This window comes from Rattus rattus, chromosome 1, assembly GCF_011064425.1.
Source record: "Rattus rattus isolate New Zealand chromosome 1, Rrattus_CSIRO_v1, whole genome shotgun sequence".
NCBI lineage: Eukaryota > Metazoa > Chordata > Mammalia > Rodentia > Muridae > Rattus > Rattus rattus.
In genome coordinates, this window is record NC_046154.1 from 254700276 (window position 1) to 254714372 (window position 14097).

Below are 14097 nucleotides of genomic sequence, written 5' to 3' on the forward strand. Positions count from 1 at the left end.
GAGGCCTTTACCCCTGCCGCCCCACCAGGGGACCGAAGACCGCCCCCATCCCACCCTCTGCAGGAGCAGGACTTCCGCTGCGCCCCCTCCCCTCAGGCGGGACTTCCGCCCCTGCCCCCTCCCCCTGCCGCGTCGCCTTGTCCTCTTCGCCTGAGGCAAGACAGCTAGTCTCGCGCTCTCTGCCTTGCAGCACCACGGGATCTGAGTGACGCGGGCTGCGGAAGCCAGAGCCCTGCAGACCGCGTCTCTGTCTCCTCGCCTGTCGTCTGTCTCCCCTTCTCTCGCTCTTCTCTCCGCCTCGTCAGGCTCGGCCAGAGAGCGAGTGGCAAGATGGCGGCGCCCAGGATGCCACCCTCCCGGCTGTCGGGCATCATGGTGCCAGCACCTATCCAGGACCTGGAGGCCCTGCGCGCGCTCACGGCGCTCTTCAAGGAGCAGCGTAACCGGTAACTGCGCGGGGGTTGCTGCCTAGGAGGAAGAGGATCCATGGAGGGGCTCTGGGCTGGGCTGGGCTGCGGACGAGGCGGGGCGGCGGGCTCGACCGGCTCGTCCCACGCTCAGGTTGTGGCTCTGTGGCGCTTGCCTAGGCCTGCTCTGGACGAGAGTTTGCCCAGGCTCTGAGAGGGGCAGGCGGTGGCAACCCTGGTCCCCAAGCTGGCAGTGAGGAAGCTGTTGGTTCGGCTCTTCAGGCGGGGCCCTGAGGGCGGTGGCCAGGGGAGGCGTGTTCAGGCCTGCTTCTACCACTAGATTAAAGGGAGATAGATGTCCAGGAGCCTGCAGATCTGGTCTGGCTTTTTGACGTCTGCTCAGCATTTCCTCTAACCCTTCTGTTTCTGGCCTTACAATATGGTGCATGTTTTCAGTGCTGAGTTGAAATAAAAACGTTTAAACAGAGGCTGCGAGGCTGTCAGTTCCTGATGGATTTTGTAGTGTTGTTTGTGCTGCAGTTTCCCTGTCTGTTTAATGAAAACAAGGTTCGCTGGGACCTCCTCAGTTGAGTGGTAGTGAGGATTTAATGAGATTTTGCATGTTAGTAACATCCTTAGGACATACCTGACACCTACTACTAAATAACATTAGTATTTTCTCTTAACAGTAATGGTCTCCTTTGGACCAGGTATTGTCCAGGAGACCCCAGAGCCCTTTTCTCCTGTAGGGAGATAACAAGCAGGCCCAGTCAGGGACAAAGGGCAGAGAGCATAGTGGGGAAAAAGCACGTAGGCTCAGTGGTTACAAGAACTTTTTCTAAAAATAGATGGCCGGATCAGGCCTGTCACGTGGCACAGCCCTTCAATCCCAGCATTCAGGAGGCAGAGGCAGATGGATCTCTTGAGTTTGAGGCTGGACCAGTCAGCACCATGACATTCTCCCCATCTCAAAAACAAACAAACAACGACGACAACAACAAAATATACTGGTCTGAGCTCTTTCCCATCTGCAGACAGACACAGTAGAAGAGTGTGTATCTAAAAGGTGTTGAAGACCCCAGGGTACTGCTGCTTGGCCTAGTGGTTAGGATGCTAATCAGTGGGATACTTGTGGAAAATAACGTTGGTTGATTTGATGCTTGGGCCTGTCTATACCGTTTGGGACCTCTGCCTTAATCATTAACCGTATATTGGGTACTATGAGATGGTCTTTGCAGGTGGCCGAGGTTACAAAAACAAATGTGACATTCTTCTTTTCATCAAACACATTAGGGGATTGCTGTGTAAACATGTTTTGCTAGAGAGCCACACAGTAAAGGTACTGCTTCCCGGCACCAGGAGAAGGCCTGGGGAGATGGTAAGAGTAGTTGCTGCTTTTCCAAAGGTCCAGTGCTTGAGTCCTGGAATCCATAAGGTGATTCATAACATCTGTAACTCCAGTTTGAGGGGATTTCATGTCCCTTTCTGGTCTCTGGGTATCAGGCATGTACACGGTATGCATGGACATACACAAAACACCCAGACCAGCTCTAGTTTCTATATTAAATATTTGTACATTTAAAAGCAAAATCAAATTAAAGCCCTCTGTTAGCAGGGAGGGAACAACTATTTACGTATTAAAATGAACCTTGACCTATATCTCAGACCATTCAGAAAAATATTTCAACATGGACTGTAGATCTAACTATCTGAAGTGTCTAGAAGAAAATAGTGTCCTTGTGACCTAGGCAGACTTAAAAATTAATCCTTTCTGGGAGTACATAAAGATGGATTTTACAGTGTTTTCATATATGTCATTGTATTTTGCCCACATTCACAGCACTGGAGCTGCCCCCCTACCCTGGCACTAGGCAATCATTTCTTATCTAAGACATGGATAATATCCTATTTAGGCAAAATATTTTGTCCAGCTAGACTTAAAATTAAACACTTGATCAAAAGATAGCATTCAGAAGACAAAGTAACCAGGATTCTGTTACCAAATTACATTCCCAGCCGGAAATGCAATCCTTATACACTGTTGGAGAGACTGTAGAATGGTGTGACCAACGTAGAAACCTGTTTGGTTCCTCAAAAAGTTCAGCATAGATTATCACCAAGATACTAAAGGAGCTGTAAAAAGATTTCATTCTATGATTCCCTTGATGAACTACAGGGCAGATTCATAGAGAAGTGAATTTAGAGGCCATCAGGTTTGGGGCATCAAGGAACGTAAGTAACTCCTTTGATTAAGAGTTGCAAGTTTGGGGGTTGGGGATTTAGTTCAGTGGTAGAGCACTTGCCGAGAAAGCACAAGGCCCGGGGTTCGGGCCCCAGCTCTGAAAAAAAGAAAAGAAAAAAAAAAAAAAAAAGAGTTGCAAGTTTGGATATTTAAGTTTTAGAAATAGGTGGTGGTGATGTCTGTTGAATTGTGAAAGAAATTAAACTTGTTGAATTGTAGACTTAAAAGTAGCCTGCATGGCAAGTTTCATGTTACAGATATTTTACTACAATGTAAGACAATAACATTGTAATGTGTATACCAAAATCCAATGAGTCAGATACTTGGAATGGGTGAATTGTATGTTAAAAGAGCTCTTGTAAACAGACAAGACCATAATGAGATCCGTGGATATGGGCATGGTGATGAAGTTCTGTAACCTTGAAACAGATTGCCATTATGAAGCCAGCCTGGGCTAAAAGTGAGTTCTAGGCCTGCCTGGGATATAGAACAAGACCATGGCAGGAGAGATTGTTTGACGTAGCGGTTTAAGAGCACTTGCTTGGTCTTCCAGATGGTGAGGCTTCAGTTCCCAGCACCCAGGTGGCAGTTCACAACTATCTGTAATCCAATCCCACAGATCCATTGCTTCCTCCTTGGCCATCTTGGGCCAGGCATGGGTATGCACACAGACAGACAGGCAAAACACCCGTCCACATAAAGATTAACAAAAAATTTAAAAACCAATGAACGAAACAACAGTAACCTCTCCAAACAGCAACAACAAACTCTGTGTGCTGATTCGTATGGCTGAGTTTAAAATGACAGCATCAACGTTTTGTGAGAGATTGTGGGGTGACAGGGGCACTTATATGTTATGGGTGGGATTGTAAAAGACGTAACTGCTTGGGAACAGAATGGTGGTCTTCATAAACTTAAATGTATACCTGATATGTCTTTAGGTATTATTCAAGAGAAACAAAAATGGGTGTCCACAAAACACTTGTTAAAGAACGTTCGTAGTGACTTAACTGATGTGATCAAATAATGATCAAATGTCGGTCATCAGGACACGTCCTAAAACTTTTATAATTAAAAGAAATGAACTGCTGATACAGAAGAACATGGGAGAATTCCAGAAACCCTGAATGAAAAGAGCCAGACACAAAGAATATACTTTTACCAACTGGCACACTAGTCCGTGTTAGTCGGTGTGTGCACGTGACGTGGTGGTCAGTGGAGGTTGGGATTAGCAGGGAAAGAGAGGGGGAGCTTTTCAGGAAATGGGCCGCATCTGCATGGGTTGTTGGGTTATTTTTAAGTTTTCTGCCTGTAAATTAATTTCCTGTATTATCAGTAGTCCCCAAAAGAACCCTCTTGAGTGTGTGTGGCTGAAGGGCTTTGGCCTTTCCTACTCTCTGCTAAGTGTTACTACTGGTAAAAAAAAGAAAATGGTAAACTTCTAGGAGTAGCTGTCAGAACAGTCTATTGTCCTGCTGCTGCGGCTTTCATAGGGTAAGGTTCTAGCCACCATCCTGAACTTTACCCTGTGTTCAGCCTGCCGTGTGGATACGCCCTGTTGCTAAGGGGTCTGGGCCCTTGACTACCTTTCCCTTGTTACTCCAGTGGTTGTCGCAGTGCTTTTTCCATGGTGTCACTAGGCATGAAAGTACTGAGACATCCCAGTGAGCCCAGAGTTCTAGATTTTTTTCTTCAGGTCTGGGTTTTCAGGGTGCCCAGAACTGATGTTCTTGGTGTTTTAGTAACTGCTGTCTTTGCCCCTTGGTCCCCTGCTTGAGAGCCCACAGAGGTTCTCTGTAGATAGAGTTGTTGAGACTCCCCTTTTGCCTGATGGAAGTCTTCTTACCTGAGGTTACTTTTTTATTTGTTTGGTGTGTGTGTGTGTGTGTGTGTGTGTGTGTGTGTGTGTGTGTGTGTGTAACAATATGGCCTACATTTTCTCCTCCTACTGTATGAGTCTCAGGAATTGAGCTAAAATGGAAGGTGGTCAGGCTTGGCTGGAGGCGCTTTCATCCCGCTGAGTCATCTTGGTAGATCGAAGTGTTCTGTTGGGCTCTACAACTTAGTTCAATATAGCCTAGGGTTACAGCTTTAGGGCACAAACTGTCCGTGGGTCGTTGGGAATAGTGAGGGCAGGAACCAGTTTTTCCTGTAGCTACTTTTCTTGTGAACCTTTACCTCATTACTTCATTGAGCAAGAACTTTTTTCCATGAGCCCACTCCTCCCTCTGAAAGTTTTATATTTTCTTGTACCTCATCCTGGGGATCCTGGCTTAAAAGCAGGTATTTTGTTGGTGATTTAGATAGTAGTAGTATTAGAAACCTGGGTCTTTAGTTATTGGGCAGCCACCATCTTTGTCCAGGTCCTTTCTGTGAAGCTCTCTGTGCTTCCTCCTGGACATGGCTTCCTGTGTAGCCTGCATGTTGGCTACAGTGTTTGCAGGTCTTTTTTATCCTCACATGCAGAGGAGTCCTGTCCTGGATTTGTGAACCACATAGTGTTTCTGATCACCACAAGGGATAGGGGACATTTAGCCCTTGTTATGCAGGCACCCAGTCCTCAGTTAGAGGATTCTGCTTTGTGGGTATGTTGGCTTTTTAGGTTCATTTGACTGCTCCCATTCAGTTTCTGTGTGTGAAGTTATATATCTCGTTCATAAGTTAGGCTACACCTTTTATATTTTTTTTGGTTCTTTTTTTTTTTGGAGCTGGGGACCGAACCCAGGGTCTTGCGCTTCCTAGGCAAGCGCTCTACCACTGAGCTAAATCCCCAACCCTATTTTTTATAACATACTGAATTGTTTAGAGAGGAGGGAGGTATTACAGTGTGAACTTCTCACTGTCTCATTTCATAATTTAATGCCATTTTTACTTGTTACATTTTTATTGAGGGGTGAGAGGGAGGGAAAGAGGCCGTATGATTTGAGTTCTATCCACTATGGGGGTCCTGGGGATTGAACTCAGGTTTTCAGGTTTGTTACCTTATGTACCAGGCTACCTTGATAGTTCATTATAATTCCCTTTCCCTACCAATCTTTTCCTACTGTATAGCACTCTTTTTGAGGGCAGGAACCGTTGTCTTTGGAGCATCTCCTGGCAGAGTGCCTAGGCTGTTTTGAAGCTTAGTGAACATTGAATTGAATAGAGCACAGAGGATGAGCCAGTTGGTTCCATTGAGAAACCATTCTTAACAGTGTGTCTTACTCAGGGTTTCTGTTCCTGCACAAAACATGACCAAGAAGCAAATTGGGGAGGAAAGGGTTTGTTCAGCTTACACTTCCACATTGCTGTTCATCACCAAAGGAAGTCAGGACAGGAACTCACACAGGGCAGGAACCTGGAGGCAGGAGTGGATGCAGAAACCATGGAGGAATGCTGCTTACTGGCTTGCTTGCCCACATGACTTGCTCAGCTTGCTTTCTTACAGAACCCAGGACCACCTGCCCAGGGATGGCACCACCCACAATGGGCTGGACCCTTCCATCTTGATCAGTAATTGAGAAAATGCCTTACAGCTGGATCTCATGGAGGCATTTCCTCAAGGGAGACTTCTTTGTGATAACTTGTGTCAAGTTGACACACAAAACCAGCCAGTACAACTGACCCCTTGTCAACTTGACACACAAACACATCATTATTAAGCCTCAACTCTTATTTTCTTATTCATCCCCAAGATCTAAATAACTTTAAAAGTCTCATAGTCTTTACAAATTCCTACATATTAAAATTTCAATCCCTTTAAAATATCCAATCTTTTTTGAAATTCAAAGTCTTTTAACTGTGAACTCCACTAAAATACTTTCTTCCTTCAAGAGGGGAAAATATCAGGACACAGTCACAATCAAAATCAAAATCAAACTCTAACTGTCCAATGTCTGGGATCTACTCACAATCTTCTGGACTCCTCCAAGGGCTTGGGGTCACTTCCCAGCTCTGCCCTTTGTAGCACACAGCTTGTCTTCTAGACTCCAGCTGCCTGTACTCCACTGCTGCTGCCGTTCTTGGTGGTCATCTCATGGTACTGGCATCTCCAAAACACTGTTCCCTCCTGCTGCGACTAGGCTTCACCAATAGCCTCTCATAGGCTCTCTTCGTGGTGCCAAGCCTCAACTTCTTTGAATGATGACTCCTCTAGTTCTGGGCCATCAATTGCAGCTGAGGCTGCACCTTCACCAATGGCCTTCCATGGCCTCTCACAGTGCCCAGCCTCAGCTGCTCTCCATGACCCCTTCATGCCTTCAAAACCAGTACCACCTGGGTACTCTCACACATTACCAAGTACAGCAGCAGCACAAGGTACAACCTTGGCTATCTCTGGAACACAGATTCTTTGTGCTCTCAGAAAACAATTCCCAGAAGATTTCATCTTAATGATGCTGATCTCTACTTAATCACCACTAATTTCTTAGTTTCAACTAACCAGCATCAATAGTCCCAGTAATGCAAAGGTTTCACTTTAGTAGTTATGGTATCTTGTTAATCACTGCTGATTCTTCAGCCCCAGCAAACCAAAACCACAGAATCTTCACAATCAAAACAGCAATTGCCCTGATAAAGGCCTTTAATCCTCCCTCTGAGATTTCACAAGCCAGGTCTCCATTATTTGTACTATTCTCAACTTTATCTTCCAAGCTCCTACAGAACATCCCACAGAGCTCTTAACACCCAATGGCTCTTCTAATGCAAAGTTCCAAAGACCTTCCACAGTCTTCCCCAAAACATGGTCAGGTTGTCACAGGAATACCCCACTATTCTGGTACCAATTTGTCTTAGTCAGGGTTTCTATTCCTGCACAAAACATCATGACCATAAAACATCAAGCAAGTTGGAGAGGAAAGGGTTTATTCAGTTTACACTTCCACATTGCTATTCATCACCAAAGGAAGTCAGGACTGGAACTCACACAAGCCAGGAATTGGAGGCAGGAGATGCAGAGGCCATGGAGGGGTGCTGCTTACTGGCTTGCTTTCTTACAGAACCCAGGACTACCCACCCAGGGATAGCACCACCCACAATGGGCCCTTCCACCTTGATCACTAATTGAGAAAATCCCTTACAGCTGGATCCCATGGAGGCATTTCCTCAAGGGAGGCTCCCTTCTCTGTGATAACTCAAACTTGTGTCAAGTTGACACACAAAACCAGCCAGTACACAGTGCTAGACAATTACTTTTAACACTAAAAATCTGTTTAGGGTGCCATGTTATGCATTCATTTCTTTAACCACCTATACTGTTGCTTTTCTCATTGCTGTGGCCAAATGCCTGACAAAAAGCAATGTTAAGACTTTGACTCACTGAATAGTTTGCCATTTTCATGAAGGCACAGGTAGGACCTAGACCAGTGGTTCTCAATCTTCCTAATGTTGTGACCCTTTAATACCGTTCCTCATGTGTGGTGATTCTCTAACCATAAAATATTTTGCTGCTACTTCTTTTTTTTTTTTTTTTTGGTTCTTTTTTTCGGAGCTGGGGACCGAACCCAGGGCCTTGCGCTTCCTAGGTAAGCACTCTACCACTGAGCCAAATCCCCAGCCCCTTGCTGCTACTTCTTAACTGTAACTTTTCTACTGTTATGAATAACAATATAAATATTTTTGGAGATGGAGGTTTGCCAAAGGGTTGCGACCCACAACAGGGTGCGAACTGCTGCCCTAGAGGCTCTGGTCCTTTCGAGTGTTTCCTTTTCTTGTCTTCTCTGCTACCTGCTTCTGCTCACAGGATATTCCACCCAAGCATGGCTATACCCTCTGAGGCTGTGAGCTAAAAGAACTCCTAGGTTGTTTTTGTTAGGTATTCGGGTATAGTGGCCCAGAAATGACGACTAATATTGCAAATCTTTTTGATCTGTAGGCCTGTGTTCTGTATTTTTGCTTCCTTTTGAGACCATCACAGAGTATTAAAAGCACATAATTACCTCAGAGGCTGGATTCTTATTTGACTCTGCATTCCCAACTCTTCCATTCACATCTAGCACATATGAGCATTTGATCATATTTTTATGATTTTCCTGAGCCCTTATATATAAGATAAAAGCACAGAAGAGAGACTCTAGTTAGGAATGTATAGGGAACATCACTGTGGTAAAATGTTGCTTTCAAAGGATAGAAAGTGGCTTAGTTGCTTGCATAAATATGTTGACTAACTTTCATGAAGAAAGCAAATAGATTAAACCCTTCAGAAGTCAGAACACCACAGGAGTAAAAAATAAGTCTGTCTTCTGCGTACACTCATACACATGGGTTTTCCCTAAACATTACTGAGTCTGTGGCCAGCAAGTCTTTGAGTGCTCCCGAAGATCAAAACAAGTTGCCCCCAAACAAAAACCCAGACAAGTCATCAGCTTAGTTGAAGATGCCATGTGGCGTTTTGACTCAGCCATGATTCAGTTCAATTGTTTGAGAGAACATCAAGTTCCTCTATAAAAAGAACTGTGTGATGGCGGTCTCCTTTATTTTTACCTATGCCATGAGCTGGAATACCACATGGAGCTATTTGGTAAGGTGTTCTGACTCAGCTTCAAAATACAGAAGTGCTCAACAGGAGGCCACTCTCAGCAGTTATCTTAAGTGGATGATGGAGTCAGGAAAGAATGAGCAAAACAAATAAGGGTATGTTTGTGGCTGCCAGAACCCTGAGGAGTCCTTCCCTTCCTCCGGTGTTTTGTAGTGGTCACTGGACTCAAGGGCGTAGTCAGTGATCTGTGAGTAAAGATTCTGAAAGGCGAAGTCCCTTGGGAATGTTGTTCAGCTGAGCCAGGCTCTCTGATGGCCACAGACTAGAGCAGTGGTAGTTATTTGTGAGCGGGCCTTCCTTATTATACCTTATCATTGCCACCGATGATTTTATGTGTACAACACCTAGAATAGTGGCTCGTACATAGTAAGTGCTATCTAAATGTTAGCTACTGTCTTTGTCTTGGTCACCAGATCATGATCATGATCACCATACCTGATTAATATATCAGTATTATTACTGAAACCTCAACAACAGAGACATTTTCCCCAGGGTAACCTGTGGAATCTGTGCCACTCAAAATAACATTTCAGTAACATTTTGTTAGAAACGCTACTTATTTCTGAGGACCAGCCTTTCCCAGAGGCTCTCAGCGGTTGGAGGTGTTTTCTGTCTTTGTATTTTTGTGGCTCTAGATGGGCTAGGTACTTAGACCTTGATTGTCACATGGCGTCAGACTTCTCTCCACTATACACACCCTGACTCTTGTTCTTTTTTTTGTAATGTTTTTATTTTTAATTATGTATATGTGTCTCTGTGTATACTTGGGTATGTGTGGTGCCCATGGAGGCCAGAAGAGGAGCTGGGGTTACATGTAGTTTGAGCTGTCTGTAGTGGGTATTGGAGCCAAACTCCTGACCCCTGTAAGATCAGCCAACCCTTTTGCTTGTTGAGCCACCTCTCCAGCCCTCTTCTTTGTTTGTTTGAGATGAGCTCTTGCTGTGTAGCTCATGTTGTCCTTTAACTCAGCTACTGTCCTTTTGCCTTAGCTGCTCAGTGCTGAGGTTACAGACTTGCACCACCTGGCCTGCTTGCTTCCAGCTTTTTGTCCACACTGTGGTAGTAACTGTCTGTTGAATCAGCCTTGCAGTTGAAATATCTGTGGACCACTGTATCCTATTCATGTAGCTTTAGATTACCATTAACTGTGTATTGCTTTAATTGTCTTAAATCTTGGTCATTCAGTGTTTGCGAGGTAATCCTGTCATCGCCCAGCCGTATTTCTCTGACTGTCAGTGAGCTTGACTTTCACATTACTGCATGTTATACTTTACCTGGACCTTATTTTTAATCTGTTTTCTTCATGAACAATTTCAGTAGCCTTGGTTCCCCGGTTTGCCTTTTCTCTGTGATCTCCTACTCTACACGTCTTTAGCATAAACCTGTAGCCTAATGATTTCTGTCTCTGACTCTTTGTTTTTCATTCTCTTCCTGATTCCGCATTTCCCTTTTTAGTTCAGTTTGCATTCATGGTTCTAAACATTTCCACTCATCCATCTCCAATTAAATGCCACTCTTTGTGCTGTTACCCAGATAACTGAATGAGGCTAGAGAAAGACAGTCATGCTTAGCTTACTGTGATCTTTAAATCGATGAATGCTATGCAGCCATGCTGATTGGCCTTTAATTTTTGATATAATTGCATGCATTTATGGGGTACACTGTCATGTTTTGCTATTTATATAATGTGAAATGACTAAATAAAGTTAATTGACATAACATCAACTCTCAGACCTATATTTTTTTAAACAAAACTGTTCTTAAGTATAGCAATATAACTCACATATCAAATAATTAGAATAAATTGATATAGTTTTAAGCAAGAACAAGAATCTCACATTACAAACCCCCTCCCCTTGGAACACATGACTCTCCCTGGGAAGAGGCAATAGAATAGATATTGTGGGTAGACTTCCAGGTGTGTGGGGATAAGAATAGGAGGGATCATGTCGGGGGAGGATGGAGGGTCATTTTAGGGGCAAGATAGAAACCTAGGGCAGTGGAAACTCCGAGGAATCGATGAGGGTGGCCCCAGCTAAGACTCTAGTAATGGGGGATATGGAGTCTACCCCGGCCATCTCCAGTAACCAGGCAAGACTTCCAGTGGAAGGGTTGGGAGATCAACCTAGCCACAAAACTTTTGAACTACAGTTTGTCCTGCCTGCAGGATGTGCTGGGGTAAAGGTGGCACAGGAATTGTGGAAATGGCCAACCAGTGACTGGTCCAGCTTGAGTCCCATGCCACACCACAAGAGGGAGCCCATCCCGGACACTGCCTAGAGTCCCTTGAGGGCCAGGAACCAGAGGCTGGGTAGCTCAGACCCAGGGTAGAAACAAACATGGGGTTGGGGTGGGGATGATTCCTAATAGTCATCAGAGAGGCTCCATCCAGCATCTGCTGGAAATAGATGCAGAGACTCCAGCGAAACATTAGGCAGAGCTCAGTGACTCCTGTGGAAGACAGAGAGGAAGGACTGTAGGGGACACGGGTCATGGACACCACAAGAAAACGCACAGAGTCTACCAACCTGGGATCGCAGGGGCTCACAGAGGTTGAACTGATGATCAGGGAGCCTGCATGGGTCTGACCTAAGTCTTCTGCATATATGTGTTGGTTGGGGAGCTTGGCCTTTTTGCAGGACTCCTAACAGTGGGAGTGGTGACTGTCTCTGAGGCTTTTGCTTGCTTTTGGGACCCTTTTTCTCCCACTGAGTGCCTCATCCAACATTGATAGAAGGGTCTGTGTCTAGTCTTACTGCAACTTGACAAGCCATGCTTGGATGGGAATCATAGGAAGGAAAATGGAGGAGGAGTGGATGGGGTGGAATTTGATGACACAGATTGGGAAGAGGGGGAAGGGGAAACAGGTCTGGATGTAATATATGAAAATATAAATAAAAAAATTAAAAATTAAACCGAAGGCATTGGAAAAAAGGGAAAAAAACCCACAATAATACCCTGAGCCCCTCCCCTCATAATAATTAAAAAAAAAATCACTTTTTTTTCGGCTGTTCAATAGTGGTAGGCAGTGGTGGCTCACACCTTTGATCCCAGCTCTTGGGAGGCAGAGGCAGGTGGATCTCTGAGTTCAAGGCCAGCCTGGTCTACAGAGCAAGATTCAGGACAGCCAGGGGTACACAGAGAAACCCTATCTCAAAAAAAAAAAAAAAAAAAAATATATATTGGTCACTGCCTCAGAGGACTAACTCATGTTGTGTTCTTTTGGAATGGAAAGTTGGTTCTCGATACTTCAGTACACAGATAGTTGAATTCACATAATCTACCATAATTGTACTGGAGTTGAAACAGGGCAGGCAGGGTCTTACTCTATAGCCCTGCTTGGCCTGGAACCCATTATGTAGACCAGGCTGGCTTCAAACTCTGATAGATCCTGTCTTCCTGAGTGGTGGACTAAAGGTGTGTTCTACAACAACTGGCTCCCGAGTTGCCTGGACACCATCTTTCTCTATCACCTAATGTGTTCTCCTAAATGTTCGCCTTTCCCAACACTTAACCTGGTTTGCAATAGACACATGTACATTATAGGCTAAGATATGCACTTGAGGGGAAACTTGTAGGTTTATTTTTTTGTTTTTTGTTTTGTTTTTTGTTTTTGTTTTTTCTGAGCTTGGGTCACCTTGCTTACTATTACTTACAAGGTCCATTAATTTTCTTGCAAACTTCATTTTCCTTTTTTAAAAAATTTACTCTCAGGTGTGTTTTTTCAAGTTGAAAACATACCTTTCATTTTGTTTTGTTTTTCAAGACAGGGTTTTTCTGTGTATCCCTGGCTGTTCTGGAACTCAATGTATAGTACCAGGCTGGTCTTGAACTCACGGAGATCCACTTGCCTCTGCTTCCTGAGTGCTGAGATTAAAGGCATGCACCATCATCACCCAGCTAGCAAACCTACTGTTTTTCTTCAAGAACTTTTAAAAATTTTTATTTATGTGCATTGATGTTTTGCCTGCCTGCATGTCTGTGTGAGGGTGTCAGATTCCCTGGAACAGGAGTTACAGACAGTTGCAGTGAGTTGCTGGGAATTGAACTTGGGTCCTCTGGAAGAGGATCTAGTCAGTGCTCTTAACCACTGAACCATCTTTCCAGTCCCTCGTTCAAGAATTTTAATGCCTCCTGAAATGGGTTCCCACTTCTCAGAGGTAGTAGAATTCCTCTGAGAGGTAAGTGTATGCAGTGGATGGAGAAAGTATATTCATCTCTGTGTTTCAAAAATCCATTTAACATATTGTCCTCAATTAAAGGACATATCAGTTATTAAACTGGTGCAGGTACTATACTGGACCTTAGCTAAAAGGCCAAGAAGTAATAATTTTATTTTTCTTGACAGCTCAATAGTATTATACGTATGCAGATGGTTTGGTATTATGAATATGTGAGTATCTCTGGTGGGGTATGGGTTTCTTTCCAGTGTGTGTTCAGGAATGGCATAGCTGGGATATGTTAGTGCTATCTTTAGCTTTTTTTTAAAGAACTGTTTTGATTCCATTTTTGAGTTTCACATCATGCACTTTAGTCCCTCTCATATCTGCCTTTTGCCCTCGCAAACCCCTCACCAAAACGCACACGCACGTGCACCACACACACACACACACACACACACACACACAACTCTTTCCACCCTCCCCAAAGCATAGAAAACATCTCATTGTGGAAGCTGTAGTATGTCAGTGTGTCCCACAGTAGATCCCTTTGTCCACACACCTTTACTTGCAAATGTTCATTGCAGTGAGTAATTGGTCTGGTTCAGGATCTCTGGCCTCTGTGACACCATCAATATTGCATCCTCATCAGGACTCATCCTGATTATCCTGTTGTTGCCCTGTGTCATGGAGATCCTGCAGTTTTGAATCAGGAGGACTGCCCTTTCAGGCATCCCAGCCATTCCCAGATGATATAGATTTGGGAATGGGCCA

The 14097-nt window shown here is 44.4% G+C and overlaps 1 protein-coding gene and 1 non-coding gene across 2 annotated transcripts in view; one reads left to right on the forward strand and one right to left on the reverse strand.

Annotated features, from left to right (window-relative positions):
* Positions 1-245: 245 nt before the first annotated feature.
* Atxn10 (ataxin 10) overlaps positions 246-14097 on the forward strand; it is a 122122-nt gene continuing 108270 nt past the window's right edge. Inside the window, exon 1 of the mRNA XM_032919020.1 lies at positions 246-446. Coding sequence (XP_032774911.1) covers positions 331-446 — 116 coding nt within the window. The 5' untranslated portion in view covers positions 246-330. The remainder of the gene's footprint in view (positions 447-14097) is intronic.
* Positions 13302-13491, reverse strand: LOC116890628. The gene has a single exon (XR_004386773.1). It is a non-coding gene; the product is annotated as a U2 spliceosomal RNA (small nuclear RNA).